At 39.4% G+C, this 23265-nt stretch overlaps 1 protein-coding gene across 23 annotated transcripts in view; it reads left to right on the forward strand.

Annotated features, from left to right (window-relative positions):
- ZMYND8 (zinc finger MYND-type containing 8) overlaps positions 1 to 23265 on the forward strand; it is a 328826-nt gene that overhangs the window by 260352 nt on the left and 45209 nt on the right. For 18 of the 23 annotated variants that reach the window (XR_011847695.1, XM_072110572.1, XM_072110565.1 and 15 more), the window contains 3 exons: positions 1648 to 1726; positions 3082 to 3321; positions 3585 to 3733. Coding sequence is in view for 22 of the 23 variants with exons in the window: in XM_072110572.1 (XP_071966673.1) it covers positions 1648 to 1726; positions 3082 to 3321; positions 3585 to 3733 (468 nt within the window). In the remaining variant the exon portion in view is untranslated. Of the gene's footprint in view, positions 1 to 1647; positions 1727 to 3081; positions 3322 to 3584; positions 3771 to 23265 lie in introns of all 23 variants that reach the window. The other 5 variants (XM_072110559.1, XM_072110560.1, XM_072110571.1 and 2 more) reach the window with 1 other exon arrangement.

The following is a 23265-nucleotide window of genomic DNA, read 5'->3' on the forward strand; positions in this document are numbered from 1 at the left end:
TCAAGCCAAAATTGGGGTCAATAAGTCGTGCCATGATGATGTGTTATTTCTCAACATGGAACATCCAGAGGAAATGAGATATTTTTCCAATACTTTAGTAAATCTTAAACTTGTACAGTCCATTTAGCAGCAAAATCATACAATCTCAGAATCTCCATGCGAGTAGCTTATCTCCCGGATGGGACCGGGCGTTGGGACTCCACTCTTATTAAACATGCCTCTCTCTGTATATAGTCTCTAAACTAGTCTGTATATAGCAGTCACATGATTGCTCAGTTTAAATACAAGCAAGTTGGTTTGTACTTCAGCACAATTATCCACCATGCCTCAACATACAAATACATACAATCTACACACTTTTACATAATATTAGATATTACAACTGTAAATCCACATTCTAGTATATATAAGTGTTTCACCGACTTAAATAACATTATGTATACTTATTATCCCTAAACTATTGTAGGGATCTATAAAACAGACTGAAGTTACAGCTCTCATTCATCTCTGTTGGACTAGAGACCAAATAGACAGGCTTTATATCAAATAAACTTCCTTTTGTAAGAGTCTGCTTTTCAATAATGCATCATTGTCACCCTCTATTTGCTTCTGATACACACAATCTCAAATGAAAAACCTTGTGTCCTGCTTCAAGGAAGTGTCTCACTACTGTCATCTTAACAAAATTCATGTTTAGTTGCTCTGCTACTTTTTCTTGCTTTTTAAAAAGTGTTCTAATCGTGATCTATGCTCATTAATCCAAATTTTCACCATCCTTTAACCTGTATATCATATCGTAGATCAATAATTCTGACAGCCCAAATATGCAAGAGTAGTGTTTCTCTTTGTTCTTAGAAAGCTCTATCTTTCTTTTAAGGCATAATATATCAGAATTTATTTTATAAGATAAACCTTGAACAGGCTTTCCTTGAACAGATACCCATATTAGGATCACATTGCAATACATTTTTTAGAAATTTTACATCTAAGCAAATTAGCATGTGTTCCATAGGCTGAAATAAGTCTCCACACGCCTATAAGTTGGCCTTAATTGGCAAACTCTCCTTAAGGAGAACTCTTGCCTTCTCACCCTTGTCAATAGCCTCTCACCAGTTCCCTACACTGTATGGAGGAGACCCAACCAGGTCGAAACAGTCTTGTCTACAGTTGGGAGTATGTTCCTTCTGGAATAGATATACTGGTTTGGCTTTATCCCAAATCATGTTATTAGACTTCTTGTAGGTCATACTTGGTGTTAAGGAGGCTACCTTTCGAGGTAACGAAAAGAGGCATTGTTTTCCATTTAACACCTTGGCACTCACTTCAAACTCTGCATACTTATAGACTGAAATATACATTATTCTGTTTTCTTCCTCTTTTTAAGTAATTTGCATATACATAAAATAACATTTTAAAACTAATAGGCATCTTTACAAGAAATAGTAAAACATGTAAAGGGATAGCAGCAATTGAAAATCTACCTTTGGATCTACTAATTAACCCAACACTAACGTTATCTAGAGTTTTGCATCATCCAAACTCCTTTTAATATTCAATGACTTTGGATGGCAGCAATTCCCATGTTTTCTAATGATATGAACTATATCATTACTGACTGTAATAGAAAATTTTGATCTTTCTCTGCAGATTCGACGTTTACGAATTGAGATAGAAAAACTGCAGTGGCTGCATCAGCAGGAGCTGTCCGAAATGAAACATAATTTAGGTAAAGCACTATCTCTGTAAAACATATAAGAGAAATTAGTTGCCACTAAGTGCTGCTTTCTGGGTTGTATACCCAAATTTAAAAAAATAACGAATAGTGAATAGACACTTGTGCACATTTTGTGCATCTGTCAATGCTAGTGTAATACTTATGTTTGCATGACTCAGATGACCTCAGACGTTTGGAAATGAAAGTTACAAGCAACAATAATAACAGATCAAGAGTACTGCCGGAAAGACTATTGACATGATTTTGGATAAAGCATCATGTTAAAAGTCATGTTTAATGTTAAGGGGAATTCCTTACAAAATCCCTCAGTGGTGCATCAATGGCTGAAAGTCTCCAACATGCCTGCAAGGAGGGCTTTTAATTCCCCAACATAGTATTCTGACTAATGTAAACATAATTCAATAAAGACACAACAGATTCCAAAGAGGGTATTTGTTGACTGCAATACTCTTGATGGTATTACTGTAACCACAGTTAGGCTGTCACACCTCATTTTTTGCCATACGTTGTAAGGAAAGGCGGATTCCGATGTGTGCTTTCAACTTACAGGGATACGTCGCCCGGTGACCCCCTCTCCCCCCTGAATGCGGGGGGAGGAGTTTACATTGGCAGCATTTGGCAATTGGCTGCTGCCATGAATGGGGTATTTCTTAAGTGATGTCATTTCCTAATATGGACAATGACATCACCGGGACCTCCCTCCTGCCAATTGACGTATGCACTTGGCGAGCCTGTGAGTAGGGAGGCTTTTAATTCCCCAACATAGTATTCTGACTAATGTAAACATTATTCAATATAGACAAAACAGATTCCAAAGAGAGTATTTGTTGACTGCTGTACTTCTTGATGGTATTACTGTAACCACAGTTAGGCTGCAACCGTCCATTGCCTCTGCTGAGCACAAAGGTCACTCAGGCAGAGGCTGCAGAATGAAAAGACGTAGCCTGCTACATTTTTCCATCCTGTATGTTAAGTGGCCAGGTGGAGGCATAGTTGTTTGTCAATTTGTCAGTTATTTATCAATGTATACGCTAAGCCTATATATTGGGTGCTTTCCCGAGGTAAACGCTTAGCGTATACAAATAACGTCATGTGAACCCAGCCTAATCTGACATCATTTGCTTTATGACTACACAAAACCTACAATGTACAGGCCACAACATGGGCATCCCAGTTCACACATTTTCCTATATTTTGTAACATTTATGGTTTTACATTATTGCATGTTTTTATTATGAGGTGGGATGTACATATAAAAAATGTATGTTACTGTTGTATCTGCCTCTGATTTCAGCTGGTAAATTAGTGTATGTGTTAGGGATTGATGGTTTTTTATCTCTTTTTAGAGCTCACTATGGCGGAGATGAGACAAAGTCTGGAGCAGGAGAGAGACCGGCTCATTGCGGAGGTTAAGAAACAAACAGAGTTGGAAAAGCAACAAGCAGTGGATGAGACCAAGAAGAAGCAGTGGTGCGCCAATTGCAAGAAGGAGGCCATTTTTTACTGCTGCTGGAACACTAGCTACTGCGATTACCCATGTCAACAAGCACACTGGCCTGAGCACATGAAGTCCTGCACACAATCAGGTAGAAGTGTAGAGCAGCCAAGTCACCTGCAAATTATAATTGTAGTTACATGGGCATAACATGCACAACTTTACTGTATTGCTATATTATACATTATTCAGTATGATCCAAATGTGAATTTACACAGTGTACTCAGTGTACTATAATCAGTTTAAAGTGTATTTTTCGCTAAATAATTACATAGTTACAGATAACGGTCAAGTTTTCTAAACAATTATTAACTGCTCAATGAGTTGTAACACTGATTTTTATTGCTTCTGCAGCTACTGCGACACAGCAGGAGTCTGACCCTGACCTTAGCACAGATAAATCGGCACCATCTACAGCAGGTGCCCAGACACAGCCTGCCGAACCTGCCACAACGCCAAAGGAAAAGGATGGCACAGCTGATAAGAGCAAAGAGAGTGTCACTGTACGTATCGCTGGTCGATAGCTTTCCTACGTCCAAAGTGAGTGAAATAATTCTTTGTCTGTCTGTCTGCAGAGGATAGGAGCTTCTCACTTGTCATCTGCTTGGGAAATGCTTTGTTATTTACATCCATCCATGCAACAGTAAACTTGACAACTGTGTCTTATATTTCATGTTGTGCAGACTGGGGGCAAGGGGCAAGTTGCACATACTTGACTCACTAATTTTATTACATTTTCATAGATACAGTATGATATTAGCCAGTGCTAGAGCTACTGGTGTAGTATGATGATACTATTCTGCAGGCTCATTGCATTCCTTAAATTTTATAAATTGCCATATTCCCACAGCTCTGTCATGCGCACAGATCTTAAACAACCAAAAGCCATGTGGTAATTCAGTGGATAAACAAAAATAAATTTGTTATGTGCAGTATATTTATTTTAGCATTGCTTTATGATTCTGCTTCTTCTGGACAACTTTTAATGGGGTTGGCCACTCTTTAACATAAATTGCCTACGTGCCTTTACTGCCTTAATAATAACCCCTTAATGCTCACCAATTCATTCATCATCCCTGATGCTTGCTATATTGCTATGTGTAGTAGACTCTCTGTGCACTCGGCAAAGACATGTAAACAAAAAACCTACACTGGTAAATGGGTGGGACATGAAGCTGGAGATGATGACACATCCTGCTGATCCCCTTTCCCTCTCCCTAAGAGAAAAAAGACTCACTAGAGCAGTGATGGCAAACCTTTTAAACACTGAGTGTCCAAACTATAACCAAAACCCACGTATTTTTCGCAAAGTGCCAATGCAACAATTTAAGCAGTAACTTATTACTCCCTGCTCTTTCATGGGTTTAAATTGTGTAGGCACCTTAGGACACCAATACAGTAGAAAGAAGGAGAAGAAGTTTGGATTATCATTGTAGCTTCCTTCTGGGGTCCTGGGCTGCCTGGGACTGCAAGAGGCCTTGAGTCCTGTTTGGAAAACTCTACCCTGAGGTGATGGCAAGGGTGCCCATTTAGAGGGCTCTAAGTACCACCTCTGGCACCCATGCCATAAGTTCGCCACCACTGCACTAGAGGCTGAGAAACAGGAAGTTGTGTGGAGATGCAAAGTGCAGCATGTGGATAACGGGGAAAGGCTGAAGCTCTCACAGGAGGCAAAGACACAGGTATATATATGTGCTGAGACCTGTCTAATGGAACAGATTTATTGAAAAACGGACAATCACTTTAAGTCTGTAACAGCCATTAAACTATTCTTTAGCTTCCTTTCATTGGTTTTGAACCTGCAGATACATTTTAACAGATAACTAGAAAGGGAAGAGATTGTATGTTCTCTCTGTGTTCGCGTGGGTTTCCCCCGGGGCCTCTAGTTTCCTCCTACACACCAAAACATCCTAGTAGGTTAATTAGATTGTGAGCCCCATTGGGAACATGGACCGATTTGGCAAGCTCTGTGCATTGCTAGTTAATCTGTGTGCACTATATAAAGGAATTATTATTATTAAAGGGAAGTAAGTGGAGTGCTGCAATCACACAATCAGAGATGTTGGGAACAAAGAGTACAGACAATAAAGTCAGAAATAAATAAATCTCTCCATAGATTATCTAAATCCATTAAATGTCTCAAATATTTAACTAGACATATTGTATAATTATCTTGCGAATGAGGATTCACTGACATATGGGTATTATTTTATCTGGTAGAAGCTTGGTTATTGCTATTGATATGTTCATAGCCATTAACTTTAAAAAGAAAATTCCCATGCCATACCATCCCCACCATAGCTGCCTTGTATCCTCCATCTTTATTGGTCATTGTCAGGCAGCTGGCAAGCTGGCATGTATGGCGCGTTCAGTATTGTACTCGGCAGCAACACTGTCAAGTGGTCAGGTCTGCTATTTAAGGTTCCCTGTGCTGTCTCTGCAGATAGCAACATGCATGGCAAGCAGCCAACCCATTAATCTGGTCCATGTGCCACAAAACACCACCTTTATCCCACCCACTCAGTCCACTATTGAAACTACCAGCAATCTCCTCTTTTATTGCCATCCCAGTAGTGTAGTGACTCCATGTCCCCTCTTTGTGTCGCTTCTGCAGTGTGATATTCCTTTCCCTCATCCCCTTTACCACTGCTTTCACAGCTCCCTCTGTCACGGTTGCTAACACACCACTCTGTGAAACATGAGGTCCTCCAATTCTGGAACGACAGACGTTGCAGACCAACCCCGCATAACTCCTTGGTTCACAGACTAATTTGGGAAATTAAAGGGTGGTTTGCATTTTCACTCACTTTGCTCAGTAGTGTTTACTGTTGATGAGCTTTTATCTAATGTTTTTTGTTTTTGGCTGTTAGTTTGAGATGTCGTCATGTAACCAGCATCTATGTCTATGTATAACTAGTAAGCCTTAACATGTTGTTTAACTTGTCTAGTCAAGTGAGTTATGTGTAGTTTAGCGTGGTGATTGTGTGACAAAAATGACTGGATCACGTATGTGATCGTTCGCTGGTCATGCAATCAACTTATGCCTGTTTTTCATTTTTCGACTGTATTTGAATGTTATATAATGTGTCTTTCCTCCAGATATCACCAAATATTTTCATCAGAAAATAGTGCCTGCGAACCTTAACCACTTAGTGACCACCCATACGGGTTTTTACGTCAGAGCCCCCATCGTTATGAAGGAACATCAATCCCGATCGTGTGGTGCCGTCTTTCTGGCATACCCGGGGACCTTCATTAGGTGCCCGGCTATAGGCATCTGCCTGCTCCTGCCTGCCCCTGGCTGGACCAAGCAGATGCCTGTCAGCCTATGTAGATGCATGGTTATTGCAGTGCATTAGTATGAACTAGTGATCACATGATTACTAGTAATATGATAGTAATGTGAAAATCAAAAAGTTAAAAAAAACACAAATATATTATAACATTTTTTATATAATATTCTAAATATGAAAAAAAATTCATTAAACTGTCCCAAAAGCCCCTAACACATACAAAACAATAAATAATTTTTTTAAAAAGTGGGAAAAAAACCCACAACATGTTAGGTATCACTGCGTCCCAAAATCTCCAATCTATAAAGATATGCAAACGTTTTTTCCTGTCATGGAAAAATGCGCTCAAATGTCCAAATCGATTCTTTTTTACTGTTTCCGCAACACATAAAAAGCATAATAAGTAATCCAAAGGTCTCACAGTCCCTAAAATGGTAGCAATGAAAAGGCCAGCTCGTCCTGGAAAAAAATGACACCTTAGCCAACTCCGTAATCCTAAGTATGAAGAAGTTATTGGAGTCAGAATATTGTAATCTTTTAACACATATTAAAACCTATATAAACTTGGTATCCCTGTGATCGTACCAAACCAAAGAATATATTAGAGATGCCATTTGGAATGTACAGTGAAAGACGTAAAAACAATTTTACGGCATTTTGAATCGGATTTCCACTTCCCAGTACAAGGGATTTAATATAAAATACCATTAATAGGAAGTACAATTTGTAATGCAGAAAATAAGCCCTCATACAGCTCTGTACACAGAAAAATAAAAAAAAGTTATTGATTTTTGAAAGTGAGGAGCTATAAACAGAAGGTAAATTGGAAAAAGCCCATTGGTCACAAGGGCTTAATATGCCCTCTATACTACGATAAAAAGTTTACAAATTCTCTGGGATAAGGGTTTGTGGTACCATGTTCACACGTGGCATTTTGGTTCCGTTTGAAAACGCAATCCAAAGCCTCCACTCGTGATCACATACTTTGGTAACATTGGGGCAGATTTATCAAGCTGTCTGAAAGTCAGAATATTCTCAGTTGCCCATGGCAACCAATCATAGCTACCATTTAAAATATTCATAAGCACTGGTAAAATGAAAGCTGAGCTGTAATTGGTTGCCATGGGAAACTAGGAGTATTCTGACTTTCAGACAGCTTTATAAATGGGCCCCATTATGTTTCCAACACGTTAAATAAACGTGAAGGAAAAGCAATCTTACCTCAACGTACGGTCACAGGTGGAGCCACTGGATTTTGTTTCAAAACTCAACCAAAATGCCACGTGTCAACGCAGCCTCAGGGGCTCTACAAACACGTCATGGCACCTGAAAACTATTCTGCCCTACAAAAGCTTCTTCCCTTCCATGCTTCGCCATTTGCCCTGACAGTGGGTTACATTCACATATGGGGTGTCCTCTTACTTGTAAAAAACTGCACAATATATTCTTAAATGCATTTTCTACTTTTATTCAGTTTAGGTGGGTAAATTTTGAGGACAATGAAGGTATTAATGATAAATATTCGTGAGTTCCAAATCAAACCTTCATTTTCTTTGAATTTCTGTAATATGCATAGAGGGTTAACAAGCTTCCTACCTGCTATTTTGAATAGTTTGAGGGGTGAAGTTATTAGAATGGGGTGATGTGTGGTGGGGGTTTCTATTAACTCAACTTCCAAAACCCCTATAGAAATTATATGGTCCCTAAAATTATTGATTCTAAAATTTTCTTGAATGCTGTTCGATTTGTGATATTTCTAGGGTCGTAATAAAACAAAAGGACACTTCTAAAATGACCCCAACACAAAGCTGAGATATGGTAAATGTTAGTTGGTAACTAATTTGGGTCGTTAGACTATCAGTTAAAAAAACAGAAACATTTTGAAGTTTTAAAATAGCAAATTCTTTCAAAATGCTTACCAAATTCACCTTTTTTCATAAATAAATGTTAAATATATCAACAAAAACTGAAATCTTGAAATACAAAATGTCAAGACAAAACAAACTCGAAAACACTTGGGTAAGTTAAAGCTTTCTAAAGTTATAACCGGATAAAGTGACACATGCCGGTTTTGAAAAATAGGCCCTGGTCATCAAGTTGCAAATGAGCTTGGTTTTATGAGCAATAACTTGTTATTGTATAGGCATAGTTAGAAAATCATTATGCAAAATCAGTCTTCAAATGTGGTGTTATGAGATGCATAAAAACATAAAGGGGGTCATTTACTAAGGGCCCGATTCGCGTTTTCCCGATGTGTTACCCGAATATTTGCGCCAATTCTCCCTGTATTGCCCTGGGATTTTGGCGCACGCGATTGGATTGTGGCGCATCGGTGCTGGCATGCACGCGATGGAAATCGGGGGGCGTGGCAGAACGAAAACCCGACGGATTCGGAAAAACCGCCGCATTTAAAAAGCAAAAATGTGTCGCGAAGCTTGCGCTTACCTTCACTCAGCCGGCTCTGGTGTATTCAAGTGCGTTGCGGGGAATTTCAGCGCAGCAGCGCCACCTGGTGGACGTCGGAGGATTTGCCTTAATAAATCCTGGCCGGACCCGAATCCAGCACAGAGAACGCGCCGCTGGATCGCGAATGGACCGGGTAAGTAAATCTGCCCCAAAATTTTAATCTGTTACCAAATTTGAGACTAAGAAAGACTGGAGGTAAAATATTAAAGAAAATATCAATTTTAATCAATTATATAAAATATGAATATGCAACTTCAGAGGAATACTGGCTCCTTTAATTTTTTTTAATACTTCTGCAAAAATGACTGACTGAGATGGTGTGATTTGTGTAGAATGGTTGGGACACCATAGACATCAATGATGCCAGTCTATGTAATGTAATTGTCTACAATTTAAGCTCTTTATAGGGTTTTCTCCAGTGACTTAGAACTGATACACCAGTGATGGCAAACCTTTTAGAGACCGAGTGCCCAGACTACAACAAAGGCCCGCTTGTTTATCGCAAAGTGCCCGCACAGAAAGTTAATTTGTGATTCATACTCCCTTCTCTGTCACAGTTTTCATTGATACCAGCACCCTGAGGACATCAATAAAGCACAAAATAGTCCCAGGTACAGCTGTCACTTTAAAATTCCTGGGCTGTCTGGGACTGCAGGAAGATGCCTGGAGTCATCTCTGGTGATGGCCTGAGTGCCCACAGAAAGGGCTCTGAGTGCCACCGTCCTCTGGCACCAGTGCCAGTGCCATAGGTTAGCCATCACTGTGATACACTAATCATTAAAGGAGTTATCCACTTCACAAATAATTGATATTGATATGATATGAAAAGTTATATAGTTTTCCAATAGACTTTCTGTATCAATTTCTCACTGATTTCTTGTTCTCTGGTGGCTGTCCTGCTATGGAAAACTTCTATGTTTACCTCCACTGGGTAGAATTCTGTTCATGGTCTTCTAAGGGACATGCAGGTGTTCACACTCTTAGTATCACACAGCTTTGATTACTCTCTGTGACAATAAAGACCTGTGCACCTTCCTGTACATCACATGACCATGGATAGATTTCTATCCACCGGAAGAAAACACAGAAGCTTTCTATAGCAGTACAGCAAGCAGAGATCTAGAAAACCGTGAGGAATTGATACAGAAAGTATATTGGAAAATTGTTTAACTTTTCCTTACACAAATCGTATCAAGTGTTTGCTGAAAGTGGACAACCCTTTTAAGCCTTCTTAACCCCTTCCCGACATTTGACGTAATAGTACTGCATGGCGGGAGGTGCATTCCCGCAAAATGCAGGTACTATTACGTCAAGCTTCTGGCGCCGGCTCCTGAATGGAGCCGGCGCCAGAAGCTGCGGGTGTCGGCTACATATTATAGCCGACACCCACCTCATGCTCAGAGCAGCATGCTCAGTGTCTTACATTACACAGTGCTAAAAAAACACTAAATCACAAAAAAAACCCCACTTATTTGGTATCGCTGCGTACGTAACAATCCTAATTATAATTGGACCCGCTCGGTGAACGTGGTAAAAAAAAAAAAACCAAAAAACTTGCCAAAAATTAAAACTTTTTATCAAATTGCTTTACAAAAAATGTTCTAAAAAGTGATCCGAAAAAGTTACAAGCACCAAAATGATACCTCTGAAAAGAACAACTTGTCACGCAAAAAATGCTACAGTGAACACCCCCCCAAAAAAATGCTAAAAATCCAAAACAAGAATTGATGATTTTATTTTCCTCCACACGTAAAAAGTTAATAAAATTGCTTCAATAAGCTAAAAACCCACTAAAATGAAGGTTTTTTTTACAGTGCATCTCGTCTCGCAAAAAATAAGCCCTTATTTGTCTAAATTGATTTAAAAAATAATTAAAGATTGTATAGCCTGTTCCCAATGCGCGTTGTTATAGAACGGTGCGGCGGGTAGTGACTTGGCAACACGGTTCAGACACAGTGATCGGGGCAAGATGGCGGCTGTTCCTGACAGCCATACATCCTGCCCCGTGGACCAGAAGGGTTCCATCCACCCCCCCCCCCACCCCACAGTTCATGATCACTGCTATTGGCTCATCAATTCAGACCAGCCAATAGAAGCGAATTTACTTGTGACGTCAGTAATACCGGTCACCATGTCTGTAGACACGGTGATCGGGGCAGGGTGGCGGCTGTTCCTGACTGCCACCAATTTTGCCTTGCAGTCCAGAGGGGTTTTGTTGCCCCCCTCTGTCCATGTTTGATGCTATTTTCTGGTCGATTTGGTCCAGCCAAAAGCAGCAATATTTGTCACAATGGGCATCGCTAGGGTAAATAAGAGCAACACTTGGCGATAATTTCCCTACGGAAAACGAAGATATGGTACAAAAGCGCTGGCCGTGCACATTGTACAGATGACGCTGTACAACTCTTACAAGCTGTTCCAATGTGCATGTCCTGCCGTATCATTTCTCCGTTTTCAAGAGGAAGGTATTAGGAAACTAATATTGGGACAAGAAGGACGGGGCCCCAGTACCTCTGGATTAGATGTTTCCGTGTTTTGCCAGGACAGCATTTTCTCGGTGAATTCTGCTGCTTCTAAAGGTAGGACTCAATAAAGAGTCTGTTCCAAAAGAGGAGTTAGGATGGACACTATATACTACTAAGAGACCTGCGACACCTCCAGAGTGACAAAAGTTTAGTTGGTCCCCTGGTATATTCTACCTCCTTATACGCAACACATTCACAATTCACACCCAACCTGTTGTGAATTCATTTAGGTAAAATGAATAATTGTAACAACTGTTAGGTCCCGTTGCTCCCTATACCCCTCCATTATTTCATAATGGGCGCCACATAACAGGCTCTGAACTTTCCAGAAATAATTGCAATTTCCATCTTGGACTCCATTGCACATCATATTTGGAAACCACCTATATGTTCAAAATGCTCATTTCACCACGTGTATTACACTACACCACATATTACACCTTGCTAAATTCCCCAAGGGGTGTACATTCAACAATTAGGGTCACTTTTCGAGTTTTCCTCTGTTTTGTACCACTACGGCTCTCCAAATGTATCCTGACACATGTGAAGGATTTCTGTCAAATTTGGCCTCTAAAAGACAAACATCCCTCTTTTCCTCTACTGTGCGCCCATAAAGCATTTTATATGCACATGTTGGGTACTTCTACACTCGGGAGAAATAGTTTTACACCTTTTTCGGGGTTACTTAATATATTATCCCTTTGTGGCTTACAAAAATTAGGGGTAAAGTGACATTTATAGGAAAATTTTCACCTTTTTAATGTTTAGGGCCTAATTGGATCATTCACCTGTAGGGGCAAATACATATATTACACATTGCAAAATTCTCTAAGGGGTGTGCGTTCAAAAATTAGGGTCACTTTTCGGATTCTTGTCTGTTTTATACCACTAGGGTTCTCCTAATGCATGTCAAACATTTATGTCAAATTTGGCTTTTATTACATTTTTTTTTATCCCTAGTGGCTATAAAAATTAGGGGTACAATGACCTTTATAAGAAAATTTTCACCTTTTTCCTATTTAAGTCCTAATTAAATCAAACACCTTTACGGACAAATACACATATTACACCTTGCTAAATTCTTTAAGGGGTGTGCTTTCCAAAATGGTGATACTTGTTGGGGTTCCCCTCTGTTTTGGTACCACTACGGCTCTCTAAATGCATCCTGACATATGTAAAGGATGTCTGTCATTTGGCTTCTAAAAGGCCAACGCCCCTCTTTCCCTTCTGAGCTTCACTGCGTACCCATACAACATTTTATTTGCATGTGTGGGGCAATTTTATACTCGGGAGAAATGCTAGTACACATTTTTTGGGGTTGTTTTATCTTTAATGCCTTATGGGATACAAAAATTAGCCGTAAAAGGGACTTTTTTGGGAAAATGTTAATATTTTTCCTTTTAGGGACCTAATTGAAGCAAACACCTGTAGGGGAAAATACACATATTACACCTTGCTAAATTCTCCAAAGGGTGCACTTTCCAAAATGGTGACACTTGTTGGGGTTCCCCTCTGTTTTGGTACTACTAGCGCTCTCCAAATGCATCCTGACACATGTAAAGGATGATTGGCAAATCTGGCTTCTAAAAGGCCAAAGCCCCTCTTTCCCTTCTGAGCCCTACAACACTTTATATGCAAAAGTGGTGCAGTTCTGTGCTTAGGAGAAATAGTTTTACACATTTATGGGGGTTGTTTCATCTTTTATCCCTTATGGCTTACAAAAATTTGGGGTAAAAGTGACTTTTTTGAGAAAATTTTCACCTTTTTTCCCTTTAGGGGCCTAATTGAATCAAACACCTGTTGGGGCAAATACACAAATTACACCTTGCTAAATTCTCCAAGGGGTGTACTTTCCAAAATGTTGTCTCTTGTTGGGGCTTTCCTCTGTTTTGGTACCATTAGGGCTCTCTAAATGCATCCTGACACATGAAAACTTTTTCAGCCTTATTTGCCCCTCCAAAAACGAAACAACGCTCTTTCCATTCCAAGTGCCCCCCTGTGCCCGTACAGTGCTGGGTACAGTGACAAAATGGGTATTGGCATACTCTGGAGGAATTGCCCTAAACATTGTAAAATGCATTTTCCTTTTTAACCCATTGTGAAGGTGCAAATTTTAGTGTTCAATGAATCTATAGTAAGATAAAATTAAATTTCTGTAATTTTACTTTCATTTATCTTTCACCCTCATGAAACGCTCATAGGGTTAACAAAATTCCCAAAGGTTGTTTTGAATATTTTGAGTGGTGTAGTTTCTAAAATGTTGTCATTTGTGGGGGTTTCCTGTCATGTGGGCCTTATAAAGTCACTTCTAACTAAATTGACCCTCCAAAAGTAGGTTTTGATGAATTTCGTGAAAATCTGAAAAATTTCACCTAAAGTTATAAGCCTCCTAGCATCCCAAAAAAAGGAAAAGATGTTTGAAAAATGATGCCAAGTTAAAGCAGACATATGGAAAATGTTAATTATCAAGTTATTTTAGTGCTATGACCAACTTTCCAAAAAGTAGAAAATTTTGAATTTGGAAAACATTTTTTTTTCTAAATTTTTGCCAAATTTCCATTTATTTCATAAATAAATACTAAACATATTGATTAAATTTCTCAACCAACATGAAGTACAATGTGTCACGAAAATAATTATTAAACCCGCTCGATGAATACCGTGAAAAAAACTGTTAAAAACTTGCCAAAAATTATGATTTTTACCTATCTAATCAAATAGGTTGAACACCAGAGGATGCCTGTGTCAGTTCACTAAACCCAAAAATGGGGAGGGATGTCACAGAAGGGTGGAAACAGGCCATATAAAACATAACATTTATTATGTCTAGCTAAAAAATGGTAAAATAATCAACATGCAAGACTACCATCCATCTAGTATAGCAAATCTAGATGGAAAAGAATAATAGAAGATAAAAAAAAGAAAGATCTCGTCCGTCTAGAGGAAGCAGGAGCTGATGCGAGGAACAGGTGGATGGAGCCACTGCAACAAAGGGTCCCAAACCAGGAGTAGATATAAGCACTGCTTCTAAGTATCCCTATGACTGCTCTGTCCCTGTTCCCCAATTAGCTACCGTCCTTAAAAGGACAGTTCCAGGTAGTCCTTGTCCACATGAGAGTCCTTAGAAATTCTTATAAACACATTCCCAATGCCTTTCCAGATCCACCAAAATGGAGGGTCTTTCATCAGGGGAAATAAAACCTGGTGCATGAGTAATATCAAGCAGGTCACGCAAAAGGACAGTGGTCCATAGAGCAACATAGTGGTGTATGACAGAGGTGGCCATGCCCATAAGATTCGTGGTAGTTTTAAACAGTCCACCCAAGACACTAGCCATGCCCACCCAGTGAGGTGAAATTATCCAGACAGGAGTGCATTACTAAAACGCCAGAGATGGCAGCACCCCACCCACCTCCACCGAAGCTGAGCACCAGCCAGGTGACGCATCACCGGAAGTGACCAAGCGTCACAGCATCAGCCTTCACGTCCGCGTGAGAATACAGCCTTTTGACACGGATAAAGGGCGGAGCAGCGGGAGACAGTGGTGCCGTGCCTCCGCCCCAGCCTCAAAGCAGCATAGAGCACAATAGTGCTACCATGCGCCATATAGAAAACACACATATAATACTAAAGAGGTATAACATGGGATTGTTCCTATCCCCAGAGTAGACCACACATTCAATACTTAAATTGCATCAGGGGGGAATGTTACAACACGAGATACCCTTAAGATAAAAGTATGTGTATACACTCAAAATAACAAAATTTGGCTTTAGGCAAGAAGGCCAAGAGTAACCTGAAAGTACTTTTATCAACAGATAATAGAAAGATAATGTGTCTGTCATGTGTATATGCATCATACGGTGAAGTAAGCGGTCTAGAAATGATGATGAAACAGAAGGGCAAAGCTGCATTAACAAGCCGGCAGCGCATGGGAATCACCATCTTGGCTCCGATCGTCGCTCCCCGTGATGTCATTGGGGAGTGGCGATCCGTTGCCAAGATAACCTTGGGTCACGCAAAGATCCGAAGCTATCATGTTTTAGGCTATCTATTTTAGGCTATTTGCACATTACAATAGATGGTGTGCAAAATCCCCATATACTGCAATACTGTAGTATGGAAGTATATGGTAGGATCAATCAGATAACCTAGGGTTAAAGTACCCTAGGGAGTCTGAAAAATAGTAAAAATAAAAATAAAGTCAAAAAATTATATATATTGACCCCTTAACGCTCGGCGCAGAGGTATAGGGAGTGTATGAAGAGGGCTCACGGGCTGAGTCCTCTTCATACAAAGGTGGGGGTTGTTGCATATTGCAGCAAACCCCCACCGCTAATAACCTCAGTCGGTGCTTGCACCGATTGCGGCTATTAACCCTTTCATTGCCGCCGGCAATTACAATCGCCGCACCCCCGAATGTCATCGATGGGCGGCGATCGGTTGCCATGGTAGCCTCGGGTCTTCGTTTGACCTGAGGCTTAATCGCTTCTGCAGATTAGTTACAATGAGCCAGTGGCTCATTGTAATGAATGAGCTGCAAAAATTCCATATATTGCAATACTGTAGTATTGCAGTATATGGTAGGAACGATCTGACCATCTAGGGCAGTGATGGCGAACCTTTTAGAGACCGAGTGCCCAAGCTACAACCAAAATCCGCTTATTTACCGCAAAGTGCCAAAATGGCATTTTAAGCAGTAACGTATTGCTACCTGTTCTTCCACATCTTTCAATCGTATTGGCCGCCTGAGGCAACCAATACAGTTGAAAGAAAGAGTACAAATTCAGACTCTTGTTGTAGCTTCTCATCAGGGTCTCTCTGTAGAGAAAGAATGATAAAAAGATACTGCAGCCCTGTCCACGCCTTCTCACTTTTCCCGCAGTACCAAACAGCCAATGAATTGTTAAAGTTGCCTGGGACTGCAGAAAGATTTAATGGATTTGTTTCTGTCTGGTATCGCCGCGTCCCAAAATGCTCGATCTATCAAAATATAAAAACGGTTATAGCCGGCAGTGGCCTCTGAGACGGGAAATGGCGCCCAAATGTCCGAAATGCGACTTTTACACCTTTTTACATCACATAAAAAATTGAATAAAAAATTATCAAAATGTCGCACAGACCTCAAAATTGTAGCAATGCAAACGTCAGCTCATTTCGGAAAAATGACACCTCACACAGCTACGTGCGCCAAAGTATGAAAAAGTTATTAGCTTCAGAAGATGGCAAAAAATCTTGTTTTTCTTTTTTGTACACATTCGTTTATTTTTTGAAAATCTATTAAAACACAATAAAACATATATAAATTTGGTATCACCGCGATCGCACCGAATCAAAGAATAAAGCTGAGGTGTTATTTTGAGTGCACATTCAAAGTCGTAAAAACTGAGCCCACAAGAACGTGACGCATGTGTGGTTTTTTTTCAATTTTTCCACATTCGTAAATTTTTTTCAGCTTCGCAGTACATGGCATGTTAAAATAAATAACATTACGGGAAAGTAAAATTTGTTACGCACAAAATAAGCCCTCACACAGTTCTGTACACGTAAAAATGAAAAAGTTATTGATTTTTGAAGGTGGAGAGCGAGAAATGAGCGGAAAAACCCCTGCGTCCTTAAGGGGTTAAAATAACCAAAAAATTCAAATCACCCCCCTTTCCCCAGAAGTAATATAAATATAAATAAACAGTAAAAATCATAAACACATTAGGTATTGCCGCGTCTGAAAATGCCTAAACAATCAAAATATAATAATGTTTTTTCACTGCGTTTAACCCTGTAAATAGCGCCCAAAGTCACAAATGGCCATTTTGAAAAATATTAAAAATTAAATAAGTGATCAAAAGGGCATACTGTCCTAAAAATAGAAGCATTGAAAACACCATCAAAAGTCGCAGCTCTGTATACCAAAGTATGAAATGGTTATTAGCACAAGAAGACAGCAAAATGAAGAATTTTTTTTTGTAAATTTATGAAAACATTATAAAACCTATACAAACTTGGTATCCCCGTGATTGTACTGACCCAATGAATGAAGTAGACCTGTCATTCGGGGGCAATGTGGAAGATGTAAAATCCAAGCCCACAAGAAATGGCGTAAATGTGGGTTATCACCATTTTCACTGCATTCAGAATTTTTTTCCCACTTCCCAGCATACGGTATGGAATATTAAATACCACCACTATGAAGTGCAATTTGCTACGCAGAAAACAAACCCATACGCAGCTGTTTACGTGGAAAAATAAAAAAGTTATAGATTTTTGAAAGTAGGAACTGAAAAAATAGACGCAAAAACGAAAAAGGGTGTGATCCTTAAGGGTTTAAAGAGCGTCTTCTTCTGAATGTAATGAGGGGCATATATCCAACCACATCTCCTATATCAGGGTCCATTCCCAAAATCCCCCAGTATCTATTCAAGATCTGTTTAACCTTTGTGAAGTCACCACTGAAATTTGTTATCAACCAGGTCAATTGAGAGGAGTTGTAATCATTGGGAAGTTCTTGTTGTACTGTTAAGAAGGGTAGAACCAACACTTTTCATAGCCTTCTGAAAAGCTTTGCGTAGCACTGAATTGGGAAAACCCTTTTCCCGAAATCAAACGCATAAATCTGAAGCCCGTCTTCTAAATTCAACGTCACTCGAACAGTTTAGTCTTAAACTCAAATGCTGTCCTACAGGAATACCATGGCGCAATGGGAGGGGATGACTGCTCTCCCAGTTTAGCAATGCATTAGTGGCTGTGGGCTTTCTGTACACAGTGGTCTCAATCAGGCCATTAGGGTTTTTTTAATAAATACATCCCAGAAGGGAAGTTCTGATTCCTGTATCTCATAAGTGAATCGAAGTCCAATGGTGTTACTATTCAATGCCTCTACCAATTGGACAAATTCAGATCTGCACCCATTCTAAATGACATAGATATTGTCTATATATCTGGCTATGTTGGTTAGAACCACAGTAGAAACATATTTCTTCCCACAAGCCCTGCATTGGCATAGGTTGGGTCACACGGCCAACCCATTGCCGCCCCCTTAAACTGGTGGTAGAACTTCCGGTTAAATAGGAATGGTGGGTCAATGAGAATTTCCCAAGTCAGAGCAGAAAGTCATTTTGGGCTCTGAATTTAATGCCTCTACTTGATTGAAAATAGGATACCTCCATCAGGCCTGCTTTATGGGGAATCGAAGAATAAAGGTCCTCAATGTCAATGCTGGCCAGGTAAAAGCCAGCACAAACAGTGACGGCCTCTAGTTTTCTAAGAAAATCCAGTGTATCCTGGTTGTAAGATGGTAGAGAGGTTACAAAACTTCTAAGGACTGTATCAAGCCTACATTTTGAACTTGGCTATCTACCCCTGAAACAATAGGTCTTTTTTTTAATGGTGTAGTACCTTTAAATTTGGGTAAAATAAAGTTATACTCTGCATCAGTAATCAGTTTGACTTTTTGCATCTCTAAGAATAGTGTCAAGTTATTTCTTAAGAGGGTCAATTGGATTTGCATGTAGGGCCATGTATGTGTCTGTCTTTTAGTAGGTCCATACAAATAGGTAAGCTCCTGAAACTATTCTCACTACATTGCCACCCTTATCCGGGGGTTTTATAGTAATTGTGGTATCTCTCTCAAGGGTCTATATTATCTGTTGATAAAAGTATTTTGTTTCAGCTTACTCTTGGCCTTCTTGCCTAAAGCCAATTTTTGTTATTTTGAGTGTATACACATACTTTTATCTTAAGGGTATCTCATGTTGTAATGTTCGTCCCTGATTTTATTTAAGTATCGAATGTGTGGTCTACTATGGGGGTAGGAGCGATCCCATGATACACATCTATAGTATTATGTGCAATTTTCTTATGGCGCGCAGTAGCACTCTATCATTCTTGTAAGGCTGGGTCGGATGGTTGTTTAGAAACTGATCACGGCATGACTGTCTCCCTCTGTTCCGCACACTATCCGTGTAATGAGGCTGTATTCTCGCACTGACGTGAGGGCTGATCATGTAACGCTTGGTCACTTCCGGTGATGCGCCACCTGGCTCACACTGGGCTTCGGTGCGGGTTCGCGGCCAACAAGCCATCAGCTACGTAGTCAAAAAATAAGTGTTATGCCACTTTGAAGACAGCAATTCAAAAACTATAGGTTTTTCCTCATATTAGGTTTTATTTTCATAAATTTAGTAAAATGTTAGAAAACATATCTAAGTATGGTATCCCTATAATCGTATTGACCCATAGAATAAAAATAAGATGGTTTTAGCCTTTATGGTGAAAAAAAATAGTTAAAATCAATTACATAATTGATTCTTTTCTACTACTACATGCCTGAAAAAGTTAATGTTTTCAACAATAGGGGATACCAACCCCAAAATGCTATTACTGGAAAATGCATCTCATCCCATAATAAAATTGTCCACACATGGCCCAACTAACACAGCCTCGCTGTGCACCCCTACAACAAGCAACATCCACATGTTGGTTGTCTGCAAACATTACGTAGAGAAATTGCATAAAAAGTTTTATGATGGGTCTTCTCTTTTTATATTTTGGGAATGGGTAAATTTTGGGGCTAAATGAACATGTAACCAACAAAATTAGACCATTCAAAATTTAATCTGCATTTTGTTTTAACCCCCTTAATGACTTGGCCATTTTGCACCTTCCTGACACACGGCCCTATTTTAAAAATCTGACGTGTCACTTTAAGTGGTTATAACTTTGGAACACTTTAACATGTAAAGTTGATTTTGAGACACATTGTACTTCATGATGGTTGAGAAAGTTGAGCAATAGTTAAGTATTTATTTATGAAATAAACTGAAGTTTGGTGAAAATTTTTATAGAAACTATGTTTTCCAAATTCAAAATTTTCTACTTTTTGGAAAGTTGAACATTTTCCATATGTCTGCTTTAACTTGGCATTATTTTTTAAACTTTCTTTCCTTTTTTAGGAGGCTTATAACTTTAGGTGCGATTTTTCTGTTTTTCACGGAAATCATCAAAACCTACTTTTGGAGGGCCACTTTATAAGTGACAGAAAACCCCCACAAATGACACTGTTTTAGAAAAGGCACCTCTCAAAATATAAAAACCAACCTTTGGAAAGTTTGTTAACCATATGAGCGTTTCATGAAGATGAAAAATAACTGAAAGGGAAATTACAGAGATGTCAATTTATTTTACAATATATTCACAAAAATGTGCACCTTCACAATGGGTTAAAAAGAAAAATGCATTTTACAATCTTAAGTGCAGTTCCGTACCCTGCATAAAGGCACAGGAGGGCACTTGGAAGGGAAAGAGCGTTGTTTCATTTTTGGAGGACAAATATGGCTGAAAAAGTTTTCATGTGTCAGCATGCATTTAGAGAGCCCTAGGGGAACCAAAACAAAGGAAAGCCCCAACAAGATACTCCATTTTGGAAAGCGTTTAGCAAGGTGTAATTTGTGTAGTTGCGTCCCAAAATTTTCTCAAATCACTTTTACACCAAATTTTTGTAAGCCAAAAGGGATAAAAGATGAGACAACCCCTAGAAATGTGTAGAACTATTTCTCCTAAGAATAGAATTTCCCCACTTGTGCATATAAAATGTTGTATGGGTACGCAGTGGGGCTCAGAAGGGAAAGAGGGGCGTTGGCCTTTTAGAAGGCAGATTTGACAGAAATCCTTTACATGTGTCAAGATGGATTTGGAAAGCCCTAGTGGTACCAAAACAGAGGGGAACCACAACAAGTGTCACCATTTTGGAAAGCACACCCATTAGAAAATATGTGTATTTGCCCCTACAGGTGTTTTGATTTAATTACGGCCTAAAAAGGAAAAGGTGAAAATTTTCCTATAAAGGTCATTTTTACCACTAATTTTTTTATAGCCACAAGGAATAAAATACATAATAACCCCCAAAAATGTGCAGAACTATTTTTTCCGAATGTAGAAGTAGCCCACATGTGTATATAAAATTTTGTATGGGTGCACAGTAGAAGAAAAGAGGGATGTTTGCCTATTAAAAGCCAAATTTGACAGAAATAATTTACATGCATTTGGAGAACCCTATTGGTGTAAAACAGAGAACAACCCAAAAAGTGACCCTAATTTTTGAATATACACCCCGTAGAGAATTTAGCAAGGTGTAATATGTGTATTTGCCCCCACAGGTGTATAATCCAATTAGGCCCAAAAAATTTAATATAAATGTTCTATGGGCTCACAGCAGAAGGAAAGAGCCATGTTTGCCTCGTAGAAGCCAAATTTGACAGAAATCCTTCACATGTGTCAGGATACATTTGGAGAGCCCTAGTCGTATAAACATACAAGGGGTTTCCAAATATGGTGTGCAATGGATGCCTATTATGGAAATTGCAATTAATTCTGGAAAGTTCAGTGCCCATTATGTGACGCCCAGTTTGTGATGCCCTGTATGTGGTGTCCATCATGTGATTCCCGTTATGTAATGCCCTGTATGTGGTGCTCGTCATGTGACACCCAGTTTGTGCCACTGTGAAATGTCAGGTCTCTGATTAGGAAGCCATGTTTCCTGATGCGAGAAAAACCCTATATGTGATCCTAAACGCTAGCTAGAAAATACAACAGGGCTCCGCAAGGATAAAGCACTTGGAATATAAATAAATAGTAATAATAAATAAAGACCTTGGAGAATTCTAAAGGATGTGCTAACAAATCCAGGGAGTTGGAGGGGAAATAAAAAACCTAAATATAAAACATAAAACCAATAAGTGACCCTAGTTTGCAAACTACATCCCGCAATGAAATAATCGAGGGGTATAGTGATCAATTTGACGTAACAGTTACCAAAATGAATTCACAACAAAGATTGAACGTGAATTGTGAATGTGCTGTGGTGGAATATGTGGTGGAATATACTGGGGACAACTAAAATGTTGTCACTCTGGAGTACTTGCAGGTCTCTTAGTAGTATGTAGTGTCCATCCTAACTCCTCTTTTAGAAGACCCTTTTCTGAGTCCTTCCTATAGTAACAGCGGAACTCACCGGAAAAATGCTGTCCTGGCAAAATAGGGGGACATCTAATCCACAGGTTCTGGGGTCCTGTCTTTCTTGTCCAAATATTAGTTTCCTTCTATCTGCCTCTTGAAAATGGAGAAATGATACGGCATGACCTGCACATTGGAACAGCATGTAGGAGTTGTACATCATCATCTGTACAATGTACACGGCCAGCACTTTTGTACTATATCTACATTTTCCTTAGGGCGCTGTACAGCTTCCACACATGATCTGACAGATTAAATCAACCCATGAATTTATTGTGGCTTGGGGGCAGCGGTGGAGGTACCTCCTACAAAGGTGAGGGTGCTGAAACAAGGACATTGCTGTGGTCAGAACAAGGACATTGCTTTTTTTCTTTATATTTGACCAACACCATGTTCTGATTGCTGTAACTTGTTCCAGGGGACATCTATGGTTTTTGTGTAAAGGGCTGAACGCTACAGAACTTCTGGAACTGCACATCTGAAGACTTTCTGCACTTCAAATTCTTGCTTAGAACTTAGAATACTTCCCTCCATCTCGCCAAACAGGTCTACTACACTAATCTAATATCCTTTCTCTAAAATTCTTAAAAGGCCTTTTTGACACTCATCATTGCTTACTAACACCTAAGACTAACAATAAGATTAGGCCACCTGTTACAAACCTTGGGGCTGAAGATCTGGCCACCTACTTTAAAGATAAAATTTACAGTCCTGGCCAAAAATTTTGAGAATTATACAAATGTT

The sequence above is a fragment of the Engystomops pustulosus genome, chromosome 6, assembly GCF_040894005.1.
Source record: "Engystomops pustulosus chromosome 6, aEngPut4.maternal, whole genome shotgun sequence".
Classification (NCBI taxonomy): Eukaryota; Metazoa; Chordata; class Amphibia; order Anura; family Leptodactylidae; genus Engystomops; species Engystomops pustulosus.